The sequence below is a fragment of the Thamnophis sirtalis genome, unplaced genomic scaffold (assembly GCF_051295495.1).
Source record: "Thamnophis sirtalis isolate CommonGarterSnake01/CBP01778 unplaced genomic scaffold, rThaSir2_p1.2 scaffold_2, whole genome shotgun sequence".
Lineage (NCBI taxonomy): Eukaryota > Metazoa > Chordata > Lepidosauria > Squamata > Natricidae > Thamnophis > Thamnophis sirtalis.
The window spans coordinates 112,905,128-112,925,157 of NW_028261382.1; the positions used below are offsets into that span (position 1 = coordinate 112,905,128).

At 41.2% G+C, this 20,030-nt stretch overlaps 1 protein-coding gene across 8 annotated transcripts in view; it reads left to right on the forward strand.

Annotated features, from left to right (window-relative positions):
- Nucleotides 1-20,030, forward strand: part of MTSS1 (MTSS I-BAR domain containing 1) — a 166,207-nt gene that overhangs the window by 120,417 nt on the left and 25,760 nt on the right. For all 8 annotated transcript variants that reach the window (XM_087706698.1, XM_087706699.1, XM_087706700.1 and 5 more), the window contains exons 5-7: nt 850-941; nt 4,336-4,410; nt 19,850-20,007. In XM_087706698.1, coding sequence (XP_087562824.1) covers nt 850-941; nt 4,336-4,410; nt 19,850-20,007 — 325 coding nt within the window. The remainder of the gene's footprint in view (nt 1-849; nt 942-4,335; nt 4,411-19,849; nt 20,008-20,030) is intronic.

Below are 20,030 nucleotides of genomic sequence, written 5' to 3' on the forward strand. Positions count from 1 at the left end.
CCTGTTTCAGACATCGCTATAACTCAGCAGTGGGTGAAGAATGGCAAAACGCGTGATTTCCATTTTTTGAGAACATTGATTAGTCTTGCAAAAACAGTCTGTCCCCCCCCCCCCCGGGCGGGACCTATTTCTGGTAACTCTTGAATAAATTGGGGAGTTGTTCTTGCGTAATGATTCAGAGATTGAGACAGAAATTAGGGAAGTATTGCTTGCAAATCTCAATTGTGCTTCATACCCAAAAAGCCAGGATGCACAGATTGAGCCTCCCTAGAGTTTCAGATTTGGCTTGTAGCCTTCTTGCAGGGATGCCACAAAACTGTCATTTTTCTTAACATAGCAGATGGGAAAATTATCAGATAATGGCAAATCATCAAATTAACTGTAAGTAATTGAACTTAGATTACATGCCTGTGTAATTAAATCAGATTTAGCATGTGATTCATCCCGGTAATGTCTTTGTCCTGAGCATTCCTGTTTGCAAACCCACCACTGAAAGGTTAAGTGTGGGCCTTTCTCGCCACTCTTGCATTGAGTGGCCTTGGGCTAGACCAGTATTTCTCACCCGGGGCAACTTTAAGACGTCTGGACTTCAACTCCCAGAATTCCCCAGCCTCTCAATCTCAAACAGCCTGTCATTTACTCTAAAGGCAGCCTTAAGGCAATATATGAATCCTTTCTTACAGGATTGCTAACCCTGATTTATGTCTGCTTGTCATTGAATCGAACTTAAGATTCTTTCTAAGTTCTGGACTTTGGTTCATGTGTGGGAAAAGCGGCTTAGAGGGAGATTCAGATTGGTTCTTTTCCTGCAGGATTTGATTCCTCTTTGTGTTTTCTCAACAAAATTAGTGCTTTAATTGACTGTCTGATAAACCCACTTCAAGAGCAGATGGAAGAATGGAAGAAAGTGGCCAATCAACTGGATAAAGACCATGCAAAAGGTAGTTACATGGAAGTGGGACTGGGGGAGGGGGGCGGTGGCAGAAATTACAGAAAAATATGGTTTGAGAAAATAGAGAATAGCCCTAAAAGAACAGAAGGAAAATTGATGTCAGCCCAACAAAATAGGCCAGATTAGGAAACCAACAGCATAGGCTATCCAAGAAACCAGCTCACCCGATGGGATTAGCCCATCCACTCATATCAACACAAGGGACATGCTATGGTAACCATCACCCAAGGAATTTTGTCTGTCCAGAAGAAGAGTTTTTTTCTGCCATGGCTTCCTCTGAAACATTTTGCCCGTTGAGGTCAGATCTGCTCCCATCCTTCTGGCTTTCTGAAAGGCTTTGAAAACATGGCTGGGCCAACTAACTTGGGACCCCAATGGGGTTCCACCACAAAACCGCGGTAGACTAAAGCGCGCTCGACAAAAGCGCGTACCTGATGTCATCACAGCGCGACGAAAACATCACGCTGTGAGCGGTAAACTTAAAATTAAAGCAAAAACCTTACCCTAACCCCCCCAAACCTAACCCTTAACCTAACCCTAAACCTAACCCTAAACCTAACGCTAACCCTTAACCTAACCCTAAACCTAACCCTAACGCTTAACGTAACCCTAACCCTAACCCTTAACCTAACCCTAAACCTAAACCTAACCCTTACCTTTACGTGAATCGGCTTGCTTTAAAATCGCTTTTTAAAATCTCCGTGGTCGTATTTGTCGCGCTGCTGATGACGTCAGGTACGCGCTTTAATCGGGCACGCTTTAGTGGACCGCGGTTTGTCGTGCCACGCCCAATGGGGGTGTGGTACATTGGAGGTGGCTAATTGAGTAGAGAATTCCTCATCTCCTCTTCTCTGTGCACTATTTACTCCCTCTTTTTCCATTCTGCTTAGTTTTTAAAAAAAAACAGTTTTAAAATTTAAGATCTTGTTTTATTCTTTATTATATTCAATGTCCATATAAGCCTCCTAAAGTGTCCTTTGTCAAGATGGGCAACATTTAAGATAGGTAGGTAGATAAGCAGACAGACAGACAGACAAAAGTATTCTTTGACTTGTGACCATAATTGAGCCCAAAACTTCTGCTGCTAAGTGAGATAATTGTTAAGTGGGTTTTGCCTGACTTTATGACCTTTCTTGCCACGATTGTTCAGTGAATCACTGCAGTTGTAAAATTAGTAACATGGTTGTTAAGTGAATCTGGCTTGCCCTTGTCAGAAGGTCGCAAAAAGTCATCCCGTGATCTTAAGATATTGCAGCTCCCATAAATATGAACCAGTTGCCAAACATCCGAATGAGTGCTGCAACAGTCATAAGTGTGAAAAAGGAGTCACAAGTCACTTTTTTCAGCACCATTGCAACGTTGAACAGTCACTAAATGAGTGGTTGTAAATCGAGGACTACCTGTAGATAGGTGTCAGAACTACTTTGATTATAACAGCTATGGCAACAATCTTGCAAGTCTGAATTTTCTCAAGTTATTGCCTTGGTCTGGGCTCAAGCCCCGTTTATCTACCCCTTGCCTTGGGAACAGCTCTTTCTCCTGTGTCCTTCAAGGCCATTCGCTGTTTCCCCGACAGGTTGTTAAAATCTGCCTGGTGACGGGTTCCTTCCTTTCAGACAATGGCTCTCACAATATTAACAGTAACATTCCCCAAACAATTATTGCTGATGCAAGACTTCAGTTGTCTGAGGACACAAAACAATGGTCTTCATATACCAGAAGGCACATTCCTGCAGGATATTAAGAAAAATTTCCTAACAACGGAAACTGTTTAAACAAATTCAGCCAGTTGCCTGGTGCTGAGCAGGAGAACTTGAATCCCTGACATTTGTCCCCAAATCATTTTTTTTTTTGGGTAGCAGAAAACCAAAGGTACATTTGGGAGACATTTGAGATGAGAAGCAGATAAAAATTACATTGTAGGCCCTAAAATAGATCCTATAAGCCCATCATATTTTAAATAAAGCTTTCAGAATTTCCCTAAAAATACATCCCACTCACATAACTCACCCACATTGTGGCCTTTAGCATCACCATAGTTAGTCCACCATCTCTCTTTTTAGCCCAGATATGGTAGCCTAAAACTATGACACTAAGCTGCCCAAGGTTACGTTGTGGTCAGATGGGTGGCCTATAAATTTAATAAATAATTAGAGGTGGGTGGGTGGGTGGGTGGGTGGGTGGGTGGGTGGGTGGGTGGATGGATGGATGGATGGATGGATGGATGGATGGATAGATAGATAGATAGATAGATAGATAGATAGATAGATAGATAGATAGATAGATAGATAGATAGATAGATAGATAGATATATGATAGATGATGATGATAGATAGATGATAGATAGATAGATAGATAGATAGATAGATAGATAGATAGATAGATAGATAGATATATGATAGATGATGATGATAGATAGATGATAGATAGATAGATAGATAGATAGATAGATAGATAGATAGATAGATAGAAAGAAAGAAAGAAAGATACATTTCTGAGTAGGGAAAGGTAAGTTTTCTGTTGCTGAATGTCTTCCTTTAAAAATTGGGTAGACACTGAAGGTGCTTTAACCTGGATTTCTGCATTGAGCAGTGAGTTATGCTCCATGATCTTACATTTTCAACAGTATGATAATGCACAATAGCTTCTGTTGATAATATGATGACCTTTTTTTTAAAAAAAAAACAGATTTTGCTCTGATCCCACAGTTTACGATTTAGCCTCTCTTCCATATGTTGTGTTTACGCACATCCCCCCCCCCGAGACAGACAGATAGACAGACAGACGGCTTTTTAAGCATCTGCTGATATGAATGAGGTCACAAGTCCATGTTGTGATAAATTAGTCAGTGTCTAAAGGTGGCGTATGTATGTATGTATGTGTATATGTTTGTCCTATATTTTGGTTTCGGCTACGGGAGGATATGTATATCATTCTAACCGCTGGTCAGAAAGTGTCCTGCTTGTTCCAGATCATAAATTGATTAGTTTAGTGACCTTTTTCTTCTCTCTATATAAAAAAGGATGCCATGGCAATCTGTTGCAATTGCAAAAAATCCCTTCTGTGATTACTTGCGACCTCTGTAACCTCCGTTGATTATGTTTTCCTATTCTTTCATGACCTTCGTTTATGCAAAACGTTAAATGCACCAGGCAATTAAAATGAAAAGTGCTTAAACTTCAATCTCGTGTAAGCTTACTTTGGCATAAGTCCTACCAAATTCAGCATAGCTTTCGCTTACACAATGCTACTATTAAAATTCGCCTTCAACATTGCTTGTCTAACTAGCTTCTAGCGCCGTTGCCTATCAAATATGTTTATATAGGATCTCTCACTCGCTTTCTCTCTCTCTCTCTCTCCCTCCCTCCCCCCACCCTTTGTAGAATACAAAAAAGCGCGCCAGGAAATAAAAAAGAAATCTTCAGATACCCTGAAGCTTCAGAAGAAAGCAAAGAAAGGTACGGTTCTCTCGTTTTTCTTTCCTCTCTTGATAGAAACCTGATCAGAAATTTTCACTTTTATCCACAAGTGCAAAGTTCCAAACATACCACTACATATTGCTGTTTAGCTGGCTTTCAGTTCCTCCTCTGGGCAACCCTGAGTGACATCAATCGTTGAACTTAACTAGACAGAATTATTGCTTCTCAGTGGAATGCAAAATCAGACATAAAGCAGGTTTCACTCTAAATTCCAGAGCCCACAAGATCCTATCGGTACATTGGACATTTAATGGAATTAGACTGTGGATGTGGAAGTTTTCTCAAAAGTGAGAATAAGCAAACAAATAAAATAAACTTTTCTGCTCCAGAGACATTGAAGATCTAGGACTGTTGGAGTTCAAAAAAAAATGAGCACATAAATATTTGTTCATATCAGTTTAATTTTCACCTGCAATTCTGTGACCATAAGAGTGTTTCTTGCAATGTCAAAGGCATGTTTTTTTATTCAGAATTGAAAGCTGCATTTCCCATTACGTTTTCTTAATTAGAATAGAGATGCTTTTGAGAAACAACCAGTTAGAAAATTATGGGGAAATCTCCCCCCTTCTCCGAGTATGTCACCTTGGCTAGATAATCCTTGCCTTCTGTTTCAAGCAATTGTGAAACATTGGGGAAAACAGGGCCATAACATTTTACTCACAAGAAGGGGAAATAAGACTTCTATTCTTCAAGTAACAGATACATTTGAGTATTTAAATACTCTCACTTGGAGCCCCAAAAATGATTGGCGTGCGAGTTTTAACTGTGGAGTTACCAAATATCGAGAGCTGGAAGGGACGTTGGAGGTCTTGTAGTCCAACCCCCTCCTCAGTCAGAAGACCCTATACCAGTGATGGCGAACCTTTTCGGCACCAACTGCCGAAGCGCTCATCGATGCCGCGACCTGGAAGAAGAGCTGCCCAGGGAGTATACGCGTGCCGGAAAATGAACTTCCAGTTTCCGGCGCACACATGCCCCCTGGGCAGCAAGTCTTCCGAGTACTGGCGCACATGACGATCAGCTGACCGGAGCTCACATTGGAAAATGGAAGACCAGCTCTTCCAGTTTCCGGCGCTTCCGCATGCACGAAGGCCAGCTGATCGTCGCATACACATGCGCGCCAGAAACCCAGAAGAGGAATGGGTGATGCCGCACATGCCAGGCAACATGGCTCCGCATGCCACAGGTTTGCCATCACGGCCCTATACTATTCCTGCCCAAGCTCTTCTTAAAAACCTCCAGGGATGGAGCACATACAATTTCTGGAGGCAAGCTATTTTATCGATTAATTATTCTTACACGATAGGAAATTAGTTTCCATTCTGTTGCTTCTTGTCCTGCTTTGAAGAATAGGTTCTTCTTTTAGTTTATTAATGCAAACGCTGGGAATCTTCCTGTGAAGAGGAATCTAAATGTAATATCTAAACAACCGCTTCTTTTTGCAAAATTATCAATCTATTGAAAATCACAGTGTTGGTCAGCAGTAGGAAAATTACTGAAATGCAACAGTCGTGTTGACTGCCACATAGTGTGCTGGAAACCTGTTTATATACAGGCAGTCCTTGAACTTACAACAGTTCATTTAGTGACCGTTGAAAGTTACAACTACCATTTTTCGCACAACCTTTATATCATCCCCATGATCATGTGATCAAAATTCAGATGCTTGGCAACTGGTTCATACTTACGACTGTTGCAATGTCCTGGAATCACGTGGTCACCTGTTGCGATCTTTTGACAACCAAAATTATTTGATCACATGACCACGGAGAGGCTGCAACGGTGTGTGTGAAAAATGGTCATAAGTCACTTTTTTCAGTGCCGTTGAAACTTTGAACAAATGAATTGTTGTTAAGTCGAGGAGTACCTGACCCAGCCTTCTGACAGTGGGGCAGGACTTTTTGGAGTTGAATTCTCTTGCAGATTTTCCAGATAAGCCTCCGTTAGGCTGAGGCCTAAGTAAGAGGTAAAAAAAAATGGGGGGGGGGGACACGGGACAAGCTTGACCTTAGGTGACCGAATGAATATATCAGTATTGCAACAGGACATAATTATTTTGTCATTGTATGTACCATTGTCATGGTATACCGTATTAGAATTTCCTGCTGATCTTGCTTTTAAGGACTCATCTGCTCATCTGCTCTGCCCTTATGTAGCTCCCTTGAGAGTCACAAGGTCAGCTGTTTAGTGCAAATTAAATATGCCAACGGTTTTGCCTTTGCAACCCAAGTTCCCTTTTCTGAACCTAAACTTTAAAGCCTCACATTAAAAAAGAAAAGGATCCTCCATTCATTAGATTTGGTTTTAGCTTACATTTGGGATAATGTACATTTTAAAAGAATAACGGGACTGAAGAGCCACTGTAGCGGCTATCAAAGTGTTTCAGTTATATCTTCAACTTTTAAAGTTATAAGTTATAGCTGTAAAGGTTTATTAGTAGAACGTTAACTCTTGCCTTTTGCTTTGGCTTGAAATTAAAAAGATAACGAAGTATGAATAAATGACTGGCCTGTTGAATTTTGTGAAGTCCAAAACTAAGGCTAAAACTTTTTAAAAAAACAGTATTGTTTGGGTCCTGATGTAGGATTAATCCTAGAACAGTGTTTTTCAAACATGACAACTTTGATGAGCGGACTTCGACTCCCAGAATTCTCCAAGCAGACTTGCTGGCTGGGGAATTCTGGGAATTGAAGTCCACGTGTCTTAAAAGTTTTCAAGTTTGAAAAACACTGCTCTAAAATCTTGTTTGAACAGACAATATATACTGATAGCCCTCGACCTACAACCACAATTGGGAGTACAGTTTCTGTGGCTAAGCAAAGTTAAGAGTGAGTTGCATCGGATTTTATTGCCTTTTTTTTTTTTTTTGGTTATTAAATGAACCACTGGAGCTGTGGAGTGAATCATGTGATCATTAAGCCAATGCGGCTTCTCCCATTGGAAGCTGGCTGGTGATCACATGACCCGAGGGTGCTGCAACCATTTTAAGTACATATTAGTTGCCAAGCAGCCAAATTTTAATTTTTGTGACAATGGGGATGTGACTATTTAAAGCGGGGAAGCCGGTTACTAAGTCATCCTTTCAGGGGCGTTTTTACTTCAAACGCTCTCTAAACAAATGTTTTGTAAATTGAGGACTTACCTGTAATATATTGAAACCAGCACAAAGTCCAGTGTATGAAAGTCCAAAACGATAGAGCTTAAAGCATATTTTCAGAAGAATTTCCGAATGCTTAGTTGTACCTTTCTTTTTCTCTGATGCATTTTTTCCAGCCCAATTATTTTTTAGGCCAGCTGCTGAACTAGACTTTTTTTTAACAGTGGGCAATTATAGTATCCCATCCTTTCAAAGAAGAGAAGTAACCATTTTGGTTGCTGCTCACAGATGCAAAGAGGGCTATAAATGGGAGTTATTCTACTTTCTGGCAAAGCATTTCCAGGTCTTTCAACAGAAAGTATCGTACTGGAAAAGTATATTATCCGTGGCAAGAGTTCTTTTTTTTTCCGGTAGCAATTCAGAAACAAAATTTAGAAGTATTTGTAGCTAAAACTGAGCAATCTTTTAAAGACCCCTTTAAGAAGAAATTAATTTGGGGGAGGAAGGAAGAATGGGAGGGAGGCAGGGGAAGGTACTGCAAGTCAGTGCAGTGAATATTTAGTGCATAGCATCTAACACAGTTCTAAAAAGTAGTTGTTGAAGATGACATTATGAATCAGAAAAAGTTGCTGTGGCCATAAGCTACAGATAGCTGCAACATTGTGATGGAAGCTCCTTGTGGCTCGCCAGCAGAGCTGGCAGCAGATTCAGACAGTGAGGAAGTTGGGAAGGAACACGGGCCAGTCCTGGAGTCTGGGGAAGGCTCTGATGAGGGCTCTGTGTCGGAGGCAGAGATGGGACCAGGGCCAAATGCCAGTTATCAGCTGCCTACAGAGTCAGACATTAGTGAGGTAGACAAACAGCTGGAGCCTATTTCCAGTGTGTGCATGCTCAGAGTTGCCAGACGAAGGGAACAGCCAAAGAATAGAGGTTGATTTGGGAGTAAGGCCACAGGTGGACGGTGAATGGCCCCTCTCAGAGGAAATAAAAGAGCGAAAGGGGAGTGGTGTTTGCAGGAGGCAATTAGTTCTCTTAATTGGCTCGTGATTCTCTGAGACTCCTTGCCAAGTTTTGCTGATATCGGCCTCCAAGCCAGATAAGGTCTGTGACTGTAAATCCTCCCATGAAAGACTTTGTTGGATGTGAATATGCAAAATTCACGGTAAATAAAAGGTTTTTTTTTGCTGGGACCAGAAGTTTGCCTCATGCTCTTTGGAAGCCTAGGTCAGAACATTCTGTTTTTGCTGTGCATCACGTGTGTGTGTGTGTGTGTGTGTGTGTACACATGCCTTTGAGAGAGTATTGACTCCTGACAACTTCCTGGACAAGTCCTTGCAGTTTCCTTGGCAGAAATGGGTTGTCATTGCCTCCTTTTTTGGGCCGAGAGTCAGTGTGTGGCCTAAGGTCACCTAGCTGGCTTCATGCTTAAGCAAGATTAGAATCCAGAGTCTCCTGTTTTCTAATCTGGTGGTGTCTTCACCACCAAACTGGGTGTATGCCTCACATGTGCAGTGTAAATTAAGGGGAGGAAAAACAGGCAAAGCTTTAATTGTACTGTTGTGACCATCATGGTGCTATTTTTCCTAAGTGCTCATTTAACGCTGTCAAAAAAAGGTCAGTTATGGGATGACCTGTTTTACAACCATCACGCCTTCTAAACCAGAAGTAACTGCTGGTTTTCAGGAAAAATGTCATAAGTTGCAGTCATGTGACTGAAGGGGATGCTGCAGATGGCTGTAAAATCAGATCAGGCATGTGATAACCCACTTTACAAGTCACACAACTTACAAATGTAATTTGGTGGGCTCCATTATAATTGTAAATCAAGGACTCCATGTAAATTTATTTATTTATTTGTTTGTTTGTTTATTTAAAGCTTTTAAATGCGGCCCAATCCCAAAGGACTCCGGGCGGCTTACAAACAGAAATATAAAAAACATGAAAACAATACAATTTAAAACAACAGTCATCCCTCATAAATTCATTCTAGTTGGGGCCGGACCTCAACAGTGAGGTCAACAGCCCCAGGCCTGCCGGAACAGTCAAGTTTTTATGGCTTTCCTGAAGGCCATCAGAGTGGGTATGGTCCGGATTTCCGGGGGGAGCTGGTTCCAAAGAGTCGGAGCAGCCACCGAGAAGGCTCTCCTCCGAGGGCCCACCAGCCGACATTGCTTGGCTGACGGTACCTGAAGGAGGCCCAATCTATGGGATCTTACTGGTCACTGGGAGGTATGTGTTAGCAGGTGGTCTCGAAGGTATCCTGGCCCTAAGCCATGTAGGGCTTTAAAGGTGATAACCAACACCTTGAATTGAGTCCGGAGACCAATAGGTAGCCAGTGCAGCTCACGGAGGATAGGTGTAACAAGGGTGTACCTCGGCACACCCACTATCACCCGCGCGGTCGCATTCTGAACTAACTGCAGTCTCCGAACGCTTTTCAAGGGTAGCCCCATGTAGAGCGCGTTACAATAATCCAGCCTCGAGGTGACAAGGGCATGAGTGACCGTTAGAAGCGCATCCTGATCCAAATAAGGCCACAATTGGTGCACCAGGCGAACTTGGGCAAAAGCCCCCCTGGTCAATTCTCTTAAATTTAAGCCAGGGTTTTTTTTCCCCCTGACTCTGTTAAAATATAGTTATGGCAAATTTGTAACCAGCTTCATAAACAATTCTGATTGTTCCAAGAATACAAAACACATGGGATAATTTTTTAAAAATAAATCCTACACAACATAGAATGAACTATCTGGTCAACTTCAGTTTTATTGGTTTGGCGCCGATGAATTGTTAATATATGAGATTGAACAATATTGCTTTTGAGTAGAAATGGCAATATTGAGCCTGGGAAGCAAATGATAATCACAGCAACAGGCATAGCTAATGTTTTATAATTACGTTGGGATTGCAATTGTTACATGGTACATTATTTTAATCTCAGTTGCCTTTTGTGGGCCATTGTCTCTTATTTATTTGGAGGCATGGTTGCTTATTATATACAAGAACCCTTAGATGGCCAACAAACATGCATAAATCATAAAAAGGAAAAGTTAAAATTCTTAACCCAAAATCGGGGAGAGACTGTTCCATTTTGTAGGTAGAGCTCTACCTACAGGAAAACTTTGCTTCTTGGGTCCTGCCAGAGGATCAGTTTTAATAGAGGGGACCTGGAACAACCTATGTAATCTAATGGGATGGGTAGATCTCTTTAGGGAGTGGTGTCTGCACAGGTAAGCTGGCTAGAAATGTGATATTGAATTGCAGCTGGATAAATGTGGGGAGCCCACGCAGGTCACAGCAGGGATAAAACACAGCGTACTGAAGCACGCTGAATAATAGTATTTATAATCCAATTTACCTAGAGGATAGAGGTTTGAGAAAGCTGTTTGAAGGCTCTTTTCAACAGGAGCCACTTAATGGAAGATTTAATACACACCTTTGTTTTCCTTCTCTGTTGCCTTTCCAGTCTCCCCTTTTATTTCTCCACTTAACTATAATTTTTTGGGAACCAGGAACGCTTTGTGCCAAACGGTAAAAAAAAGTTCCATGTGCGACCCATCGTTTGTGAATCCATTGCACGGAATCATTTTTCAAATTCTAGCTTACGCAATTGGGGTCCCTTGGACGTTGCTTTGCTGGTATTTTATGGCTCGCTTTGGCCGAAGGATTGGAGATGGAGAGATTTGGGGGGGGGGGGAGCTAGAATAGGTGAATAAAAAAGGATCTTCTGAATCATGATTTGAAGGATCAGAATACGATCCTTCCAAAGTCTCTTTTCTTTTATGGCTCCTGTTCCAATTCGTCAAGATGAATCAGGTTGAGTTGACGCATAAAGAGCCGAAAAAAACAACTACCGCCCCATGACTCATAACTCGGAAAAGACTTATACAAAAAGGTTTTGTTGGAAAAATGGAGCTGGGATCACTTGTGTTTCTCTTCAGGCTTAGAATGATGATTGAACCCTTGGAGTGCTGGCTTTGACTTCTTTTATTTTCCTTTTTTTTTTCGTGTGTGTCAATTTTTGCATCCTGCTATTTCCCATCATGCTCATCTTCTTGACACAGAGGCACTGGGTAAGTTTCACCCTGCACGCCCCCTGGTGGCTGGTTGGGGTCATTCTGGCGGCGGTCACTTTACGGTACTAGTGCAGTGATGGCAAAGTTTTGGGGTTCAGCTGGTCAGAAGTTTGGAAAACGTCTTAATTTTTGTCACACCCACCTACCTTCTGAACAAATGAGAAACAATTCTCTATTCCAGGAAGTGTCAAACTCAAGACCTGGGTGCTGGATCCGGCCCGCAGTGTGCTTAGATCTGGCCCACGGTGCCTTTGCCAGCAAAAATGAAACTTGGGAGGGCCACGTACGGCCCTCCCAGGCTCCATTTTCAGCTGCGATGGCCTGCCGCCGCCCACTGCCAGTGAAAATGGAGCTCAGGAGACCGTTTTTGCTCACAGAGCGTGCAGGCCACCCCAATTCCCCCCAACATGGGGGACATCAAGCTGGCCACACCCACCCTGGCCATGCCCACCACATCCCCCGAAGGTCAAACACAACCCTCAATGAAATCGAGTTTGACACCCCTACTCTATTTCCTCCCGCATCCTGATCAGACTGAACAGTGATCCTTGGCAATGCCAAGACTTGTCCAGAGGTGGAGCCACCCCTGCCATTCCGCTTCGCGCTATTCTCTGGAATTTTCTGCACGCCGCTTACCTTCAGGCATCGTTCTCTTTCTCTTGATGGGTCTCTGTGGCATACAAGCCCTTCAGAGAATGCTTTTCTGCAGCCTCTAAAAACTGAATGAAAGCCTGCCTGGTTCTTACACAGTTTTTGGAGGCTCCAGCGGCCATTGGAGAACACAGCCCTCTCAGACAACTTCTGGAAGGTCTGGAGGTTGCGCAAGAGCATACGTCATTCTCAAGCAACCTCCTCGAGTCCGCAGCCTTCCCCCGAAAAACCCACAAGAACGGGATGTGCTTTTGAGAATAGTTGTCAGGTGAACCTTGGGGTGTCATCCAAAAATATCAAGGTGTGTCACCTTGGACACACACACATGCCATGTGTTTGCCATCACTGTTCTAGTATCTACTAGTTTTCTAGGCCTTTTTAAAATTAAAGCTAATGTTGGGCTTGCAGTCTTAAGATCAAGGAGATGCTAAGGTCTACATCTTCTTTATCCAGAAATAAATAAAAGCAGTAGCTCATTTTGTATTGCATGAAAATATTTATTCTGTCATCAGATGTTAAAGAAGGATTGGATCGGATAGGACAGGACAGGACAGAATTCTTTATTGGCCAAGAATGATTGGACACACAAGCAATTTATCTCTGATGCATAAGCTCTCAGTGTACATCCAGTACAAACAACAAAGTGATAAGTCATAAACCATAAGTCATAGTTACAATCACTAATCATAAGATACATAATCATAAGATTATTCAAGTTTCTAGGCTAAACTTCTGCTTGTGGCTAGCAATAGAGAAACATTTTTTGCTACTAAGATTGCAACCCGTTTTGGTAAACAAAATGATCACGTAATAGATTGAAGCAGCAGACTTCACTTTGCCTAGTTAGGATTGTGTCAGACGACTGGAGGCGTGGGAGACTCAGAAATTTCTGAAGATCTTTAAAGCAGTCTGTTTACAAAAAGAGACACCTTCTCATGACTGTAGAACCTAAAATCATTAATTTTTCTAATCCCTTGATCATAACAAAACCTTTTCTATTTTAAATCACTTGCACGTTTATACCTCGATTATTAAAAAAATCTCTATTAGAAATCAGTAGAAATAATTCATCTGGATTACGATGATGGTGATGATAAAAATGATAATGATGGGGCTGAAATGAGCTATACTTTGGGGGGTGAAAAAGTATAATACCTTGTTATATAATGGTATCACATCTTTATTATTTTGATAAATAACTCAATGTGGAAAACATTCCTAATAACTCCAGCCTAAGGTAACCCTTCTGGCTTTCATGACTAAGGCAGGACTTGAACTCATGGTCTCTTGCTTTCTAGCTTGGCACCGTAACCACTAGACCAAACATTTATCCAGAATTGATAGGAGAGTAACTCCAAAATTCTTGCATCTATTTCATCAAAAGTGAAGAAGCTTTTTCATTCTCTAAAAATAAGGCGGGATTAGAACTCAAAATCTCCCAGTGATTGGCCCAGAGTCACCCAGCCGGCTTTCATGCTTAAGGTAGGATTAGAACTCATAGTCTCCTAGTTTCTAGGTCAGTGTCTTCACCATTAGACCAAATACCTTATGCTGTGAGTTTTAAAATGCTTCTATCAAGGCAGTTAGATAGAGTGTATTTTTGTGGATGAAATGTTTAAGGAATTCCTTTCCCATTCCATAATCAGTTATTTTTTATAAACTCTAGAAAGCTCTTACTGAATCAGTTTGGGATTTTTCCTCCTGCTACTTTTGGGCAGCTTCTTGAAACTTAAAAATTAATTCGTGGACTAATCTCATAAACTTGAGAGGAATAAAACATGCTATATTATAGTGATTTTATTATAAAACAAGGAACTTTTGCTGAAAATGTACCTAACAACTGTGGTATTAAAAAAAAAGTTGGGTGTGACTCACTGCTTAACAACAGAAATTCTGATCTCAATTGTGGTTGTAAGTCGAGGATTACATGCAATGTGTGAGCATATGGGCCCCCAGAGACAGTTCATCCATTTCTTCTACAAAATGCATATCAAATTAGTTCAGGCATTCTTATCTACTGTCCGTGAATTGGTCTGACATATCTCTCCTCTTCCTTCTGTTGGCATTCTGAATGGCTTCTCTCAGAGGTCATGGAGAAGTAATGGATAGGTATGAGTGATTGGGTAGACGTGCTGGTGAAATGGAAGTAAGTGATATAGATATATGCTGTGTCCTAACTTTAATCTATGCAAGGAGATCCATAAAATGCAAATGATATGCTACATATTTTTTTTTAAAAAGGAGAACAGTTGTGAAAGTTGATAAAGAGAACTTCGAGCCAACCGCTTAGATCAGGGGTATTAAACTCAAGGCCCGCGGGTCAGCTCCACCTCGTGGGGTGGTTAGATCTGGCCTACAGGGCTGCCCTGGAAACAGTGAAGGATCGGCCCACGGTGTTTCTGCCAGGGAAAAAGGAACACGGGAGGGCTACATCCGTTTTCCCTGGCAGAGGGTTGCGGGAGGTCGTCGCAGCCGAAAATGGAGATTGGGAGCCTGTTTTCGCTGAGTGAGCGCTCGGGCCATCATCACACACACCCACATCACACCGAAGGTCAAACACAACCCTGATACGGGCTTCAATGAAACCAAATTTGACACCCCTGCCTTAGATAGATGGAAAGCTAGGACTTTTGCTTCCAAGAACTATTGCAAATCGACTTCATCTTTAGCTAGTTGACAATATTCCTATTAAATAAGATTCTGAAGCTAATGTCTTCTTAAATTCTTAAATTCCATTAGTAGAAATTGGTAGTAGAAAACTGATTGAACGAGAATCAGTTTGAAACTCCTGTACATCTAAGCTCCTAGTTGCATTCATATGGCATCTCTCAGCCCTTAACAGGAGATTTAAGGCTTTAGTTTTGATTTAGTATTTTTAGGTATATATTGCCGACATGCACAGTTGCACTTGAATAGCCAGATAACTCCAGCCCAAGCTCACTTTAGTTGTTCTTTTCTTTGAAATTCTGCTAACAATTGATATATCTCTGGTGGGCCTTAAAAATTGCAAGTAACCTTTAATAGGGATTGAATAAGTTTGCAGGAATGGTGTTCCCATCATCAGTGATAAAGTTGATGAACCACAATTGTGGTTCCAACTTTTGTTCTGAAGATTAGTGGTAGCTGAGTGACTTTGAACCCCATGACCTAGGAAAACCATTCCTTGACGGGGAATAGAATAGAATAACAGAGTTGGAAGGGACTTTGGAGGTCTTCTGGTCCAACCCCCTGCTTAGACAGGAAACTCTACATCATTTCAGACAAATGGTTATCCAGCATCTTCTTAAAAACTTCTGGTGTTGGAGCATTCGCAACTTCTGGAGGCAAGTTGTCCCATTGATTAATTGTTCTGAGACAGGATTGATGATTGATTCAGCCTATCAAAAGGCCTCTTATTTGAATGTGAAACCAAGCTGATTCTTGGTTGGTGGCTTCCATGGTACAAATTGAGGCTATAACCATTGCTACTTGTCCCTTCAGCTTCTTGTATTATGCTTCTTGATAGGTTGTAATAGTGTGATGGTTTAAGATACAAAAACAGTAAGATTTGGAAAGCTCTTTGGAAGGCAGAAAAGATTGTTAGGGTAAAGGAAGTGAAATTACACATGAAGATTCAGAGATTGCATTCCTATAACACACAGTATTTATGGAATAAACTCATTTTCAAGACTTGCACAATGTGCCGAAACTTAAACCAAATATCCTGAGTGAGTTTACATATTAAACCTCTAAAAGTCACAACTAAAGTTAACACCAATCAAGCTAAGCTTGTTGTGCAAATATAATTAATGAGTGTTTATTTGACCTCGTTAAACATGTGTAAATATAAACACTGGGGTATGTGGGCTTCAGATTATTAATCTTTGTAATCCTTCATTTCTTGCAACTGTATTTTTTTTATCCATATTATTCTACAGCTGAAATGGAAGATTTTTGTTTATCCACATGTAAAACGTGCTTTTTAATCCAAGGCTCAACCTCACACTAAGCCTTCTGAACCATCTCACAATTCCAGGTTGTGTTCTTATGCAGTGCCCTCTATGTCTTATGACATTTTTGATTAAATTAATGCCTCTGCCTTCCGGGGGGGGGGGGGGTATTGTTGAGCTAGGATTTAGGTACAGTATTTCCAACTCCAACCTGCAAATTAAATATAAACTCGGTAAAAGGCTATTAGCATATTAGAAGAATGTCATATGTTCTTAGAACACTTATTTTATAATATTGCTGAAAGATTACTTTGTAGGAGGTAAACACGTTTCATACATTAGAGATACGAATATTTGCAATGCTTTGAAATGTTGCAGTTTAAACTGAATTAGCTTACCTGTTTATTGAAATGTGTTTTTCTTGGTTAGATTCTTTTCCTTGTTTCTCTGTCAAAAATTTGCAGTTACACATAAATATGTGGATAAGCACGCACACCAACCTTTACTGTGTTATTAAAATGTTGTTTATAAATGGGGGTTTTCTTAAATTAGGGGTGGTCTGGGTTTTTTTTTTTTTTAAGAATAATGTCTCTTATCTCTGGAGGGGCCATAAATCCTTCAATAAGTGTTCTTACATAACCTTCATATAGGTCAGTCTACAAAAGTCCTACTTTAAAAGACTTGTTCTTCCATCAATCTCTGCATTTGTCCCTAAGTTTCTGGATAAGATTCAGGTTTACACTCTAGAGCAGTGTTTCTCATACTTAGCAAATTTAAGATGTTGGACTTCAACTCCCAGAATTCCCCAGCCAACAAAAGTCCACAAACCTTAAAATTTGCAAAGTTTGAGAAACCTTACCTTAGGGTATATATGGTCACATACCCTGATTGTATAAATGCTTTGTGTGCAGAATACAGCAAATCAATTCCACAGTATTTCTTCTTAAGAGAAACAAAGCACAAGTAATGGCGGGGAAAAAACACTAGTACAGGGGTGTCAAACTCAAGGCCCGGGGGCTGCGGGGTGCTTAGACCTGGCCCGCAAGGCCGCCCAGGAAACAGCAAAGGACTGGCCCGTGGTGCTTCTGCCAGAGAAAACATGCAGCCCTCCCAGAGCTCCATGTTCGCTGGCAGAGTGGAGGAAGCTGTCGCAGACGAAAACAGAACTCAGAGCCTGTTTTCCCTGGCAAAGTGCTTAGGACACCACAAGCACCCCTGAAACTAGTAATGTCAAGCTGGCCACACCCATTCCCCCCTAAAGGTCAGACACAACCCTGATGCGGCCCTCAATGAAATCGAGTTTGACACCCCTGCTCTAGTAGAAAACCTGGGAAGGCAACGTAGGTCAAAATAAGAAGCATTATTAGGAAAGAGGGATAAAGTAGAAGGCACCTTTCCATATTAAACAAAAATAGAATAGAACAGAACAGGAATAGAATAGAATAGGAATAAAACAACAGAACAGAAATAAAATAGAACAGAACAGAACAGAACAGAATTGAATTCTTTATTGGCCAAATGTGATTGGACACACAAGGAATTTGTCTTTGGCGCCTATACTCTCAGTGTACATAAGGAGAATAAAATACATTCATCAAGAATAAAAAGATACAACACTTAGTGATAGTCAAGGTTACTAATGAGCTATCAAATAAGAAGAAGAAGACATTTTCCTTGCCTCTTGGACCTCAGCATTGCACTGTACAGATAGTCCTCGACTTACAACAGTTCACTTACTGACTGTTTGAAGTTACAATAGCACTGAAAAAAGTGACTCATGTCTATTTTTTCACACTTACGACCATTGCAGCATTCCCCAAGGTCACATGATTTATATTCGGATGCTAGGCAATGGACTCACATTTACGATGGTTGCAGTGTCCCTGGGTCACGTGATCCCCTTTTGTGACCTTCTGACAGGCAAAGTCAATGGGGGAAGCCAGATTCACTTAGCAACCGTGTTACTAACTTAACAACTGCGGTGATTCACGTAACAAACGGGATAAGGAAAAGTTTTTAAATGGGGCAAAACTGGCTGAACAAATTTAGTTAGCAACATAAATGTTGGGCTCAATTGCTGTCGTAAGTCGAGGACCAGCTGTACTGATTCATATTGCACCACAAAGCAACCTGCACTCTCTCTCATGGCTGTGAATGGCAGAAGACAATTCCTATTGTCAATCTTTGTTACGAACCTAAAAATCTGATTTTTTGTCGGGAAAAAACTTACCTCATCCAGCATCCTAAAGTTTCTGTGTCTGCTTTGGAGCTTTCCATAAGCATCAGCTGCTGGGATTTTTCTCCATTGAGTAGTATTGAGGGCAGAGGTGGGTTTCACATAAGTTTACCACTGGTTTGTCCCGCACGCACGCACTTGCTTTATAAGTATATATTTGTGCGCCTTTTGTGCATGTATGCGGCCTTCTGCACATGCGCTTTGCTCGTGCCGTGGCTTGCATGCATGCACACGGCTTAGAAAACGTGGGTAAATAGGATGGCATAGAGCCAGTGCGTCACTACCGGTTCGCCCGAACCAGTCCGAACTGGCTGAATATCTCTGATTGAGGGTCATAGGACCTTGTTCCTCGTCATTCAATTCCATTGTAAAGTTACCAAAATTTGCTAATGAGGATTGTAATGTCTTTGACCATTTGCCGATGTCTTACATATTATTATTATTATTTATATAATTAAGCTGACCGTGTCATCTTTATTGAATGATTCTCATTTCTAAAATTATAAGGAAGGAAAGTAAACCTTTATATCTAATTTTATTGTCCCCCCCCCAAAAAAAACCCCGTGTCTGCTACTTTGTTTCATCCAAGAAAATCCTAAACAGCTAGTCCAGCAAGGTTCCCCTGACCACCATCGAAGTCAAAATAGAAAAAAAATATGTCTATTTGTTTGGGAGCCATCCAAGATGAGACGCTGCATAAGTGCTCTAAATAAATAAATAAATCTTGCCATCGATTTGCCTGAAAGGCAAATTTTAAATCTTTTTTTTTTTTTAAATCTATGTACCATCCTTGGAATAAAAATACAAGAATGTATTAGAATCCTGCTTTAAGTTAAAAGATGAAATACATTGCTGTTTATTTAGACAAGGTTACGTTGGTTGACTTTGATGTGATAGCCAACCATTTGATATGTTTTCATACATTGCTATGGTTGTAAGTTTGTCTCCCTGGAAGACAATGGTTCAAATAATCACAGCCTTTATTGAGAACTAGCCAATAACCTGGGGTTGCCCGGATATTTATTTATGGGGGGGGGGGGGATGATGTCTGGACCAAACATAATTTCTAATGTTAGATTCCCCCCCCCCCTACCATAGGGAACCCCCTTGTGGAGTACTGCGAGGCTGTTACCATGGCAACTCCACTGCACTGTACAGTAGAAGCCATTTTAAGGCACAACAGGCAGTGTCTTAACAGAATACACACCCCGAGAGGTGTTAGGGGTGTATTACCCCCCACAGTATTTTTTTTCCAGAGAGTAAGTCATCTATGTACCAAGTTCATTTGAAATTACTCGAGGAATTCCAGAGTTATGCTGGAACGAACACACACACACACACACACACACACGTTTATATATATATATATATAGAGAGAGAGAGAGATTGTTTGGGCTTGTAACAACTTTTGTTTTTCTTCTGTTGTGAACAGGGAGAGGAGACATCCAACCTCAGCTGGACAGTGCCCTGCAGGACGTGAATGATAAATATCTTCTCCTTGAAGAAACGGAAAAACAGGCTGTTAGAAAAGCACTGATTGAAGAACGTGGCCGATTCTGTTCATTTATTTCTATGCTGCGTCCTGTAATTGTGAGTTCCATTCCCAATGCTTT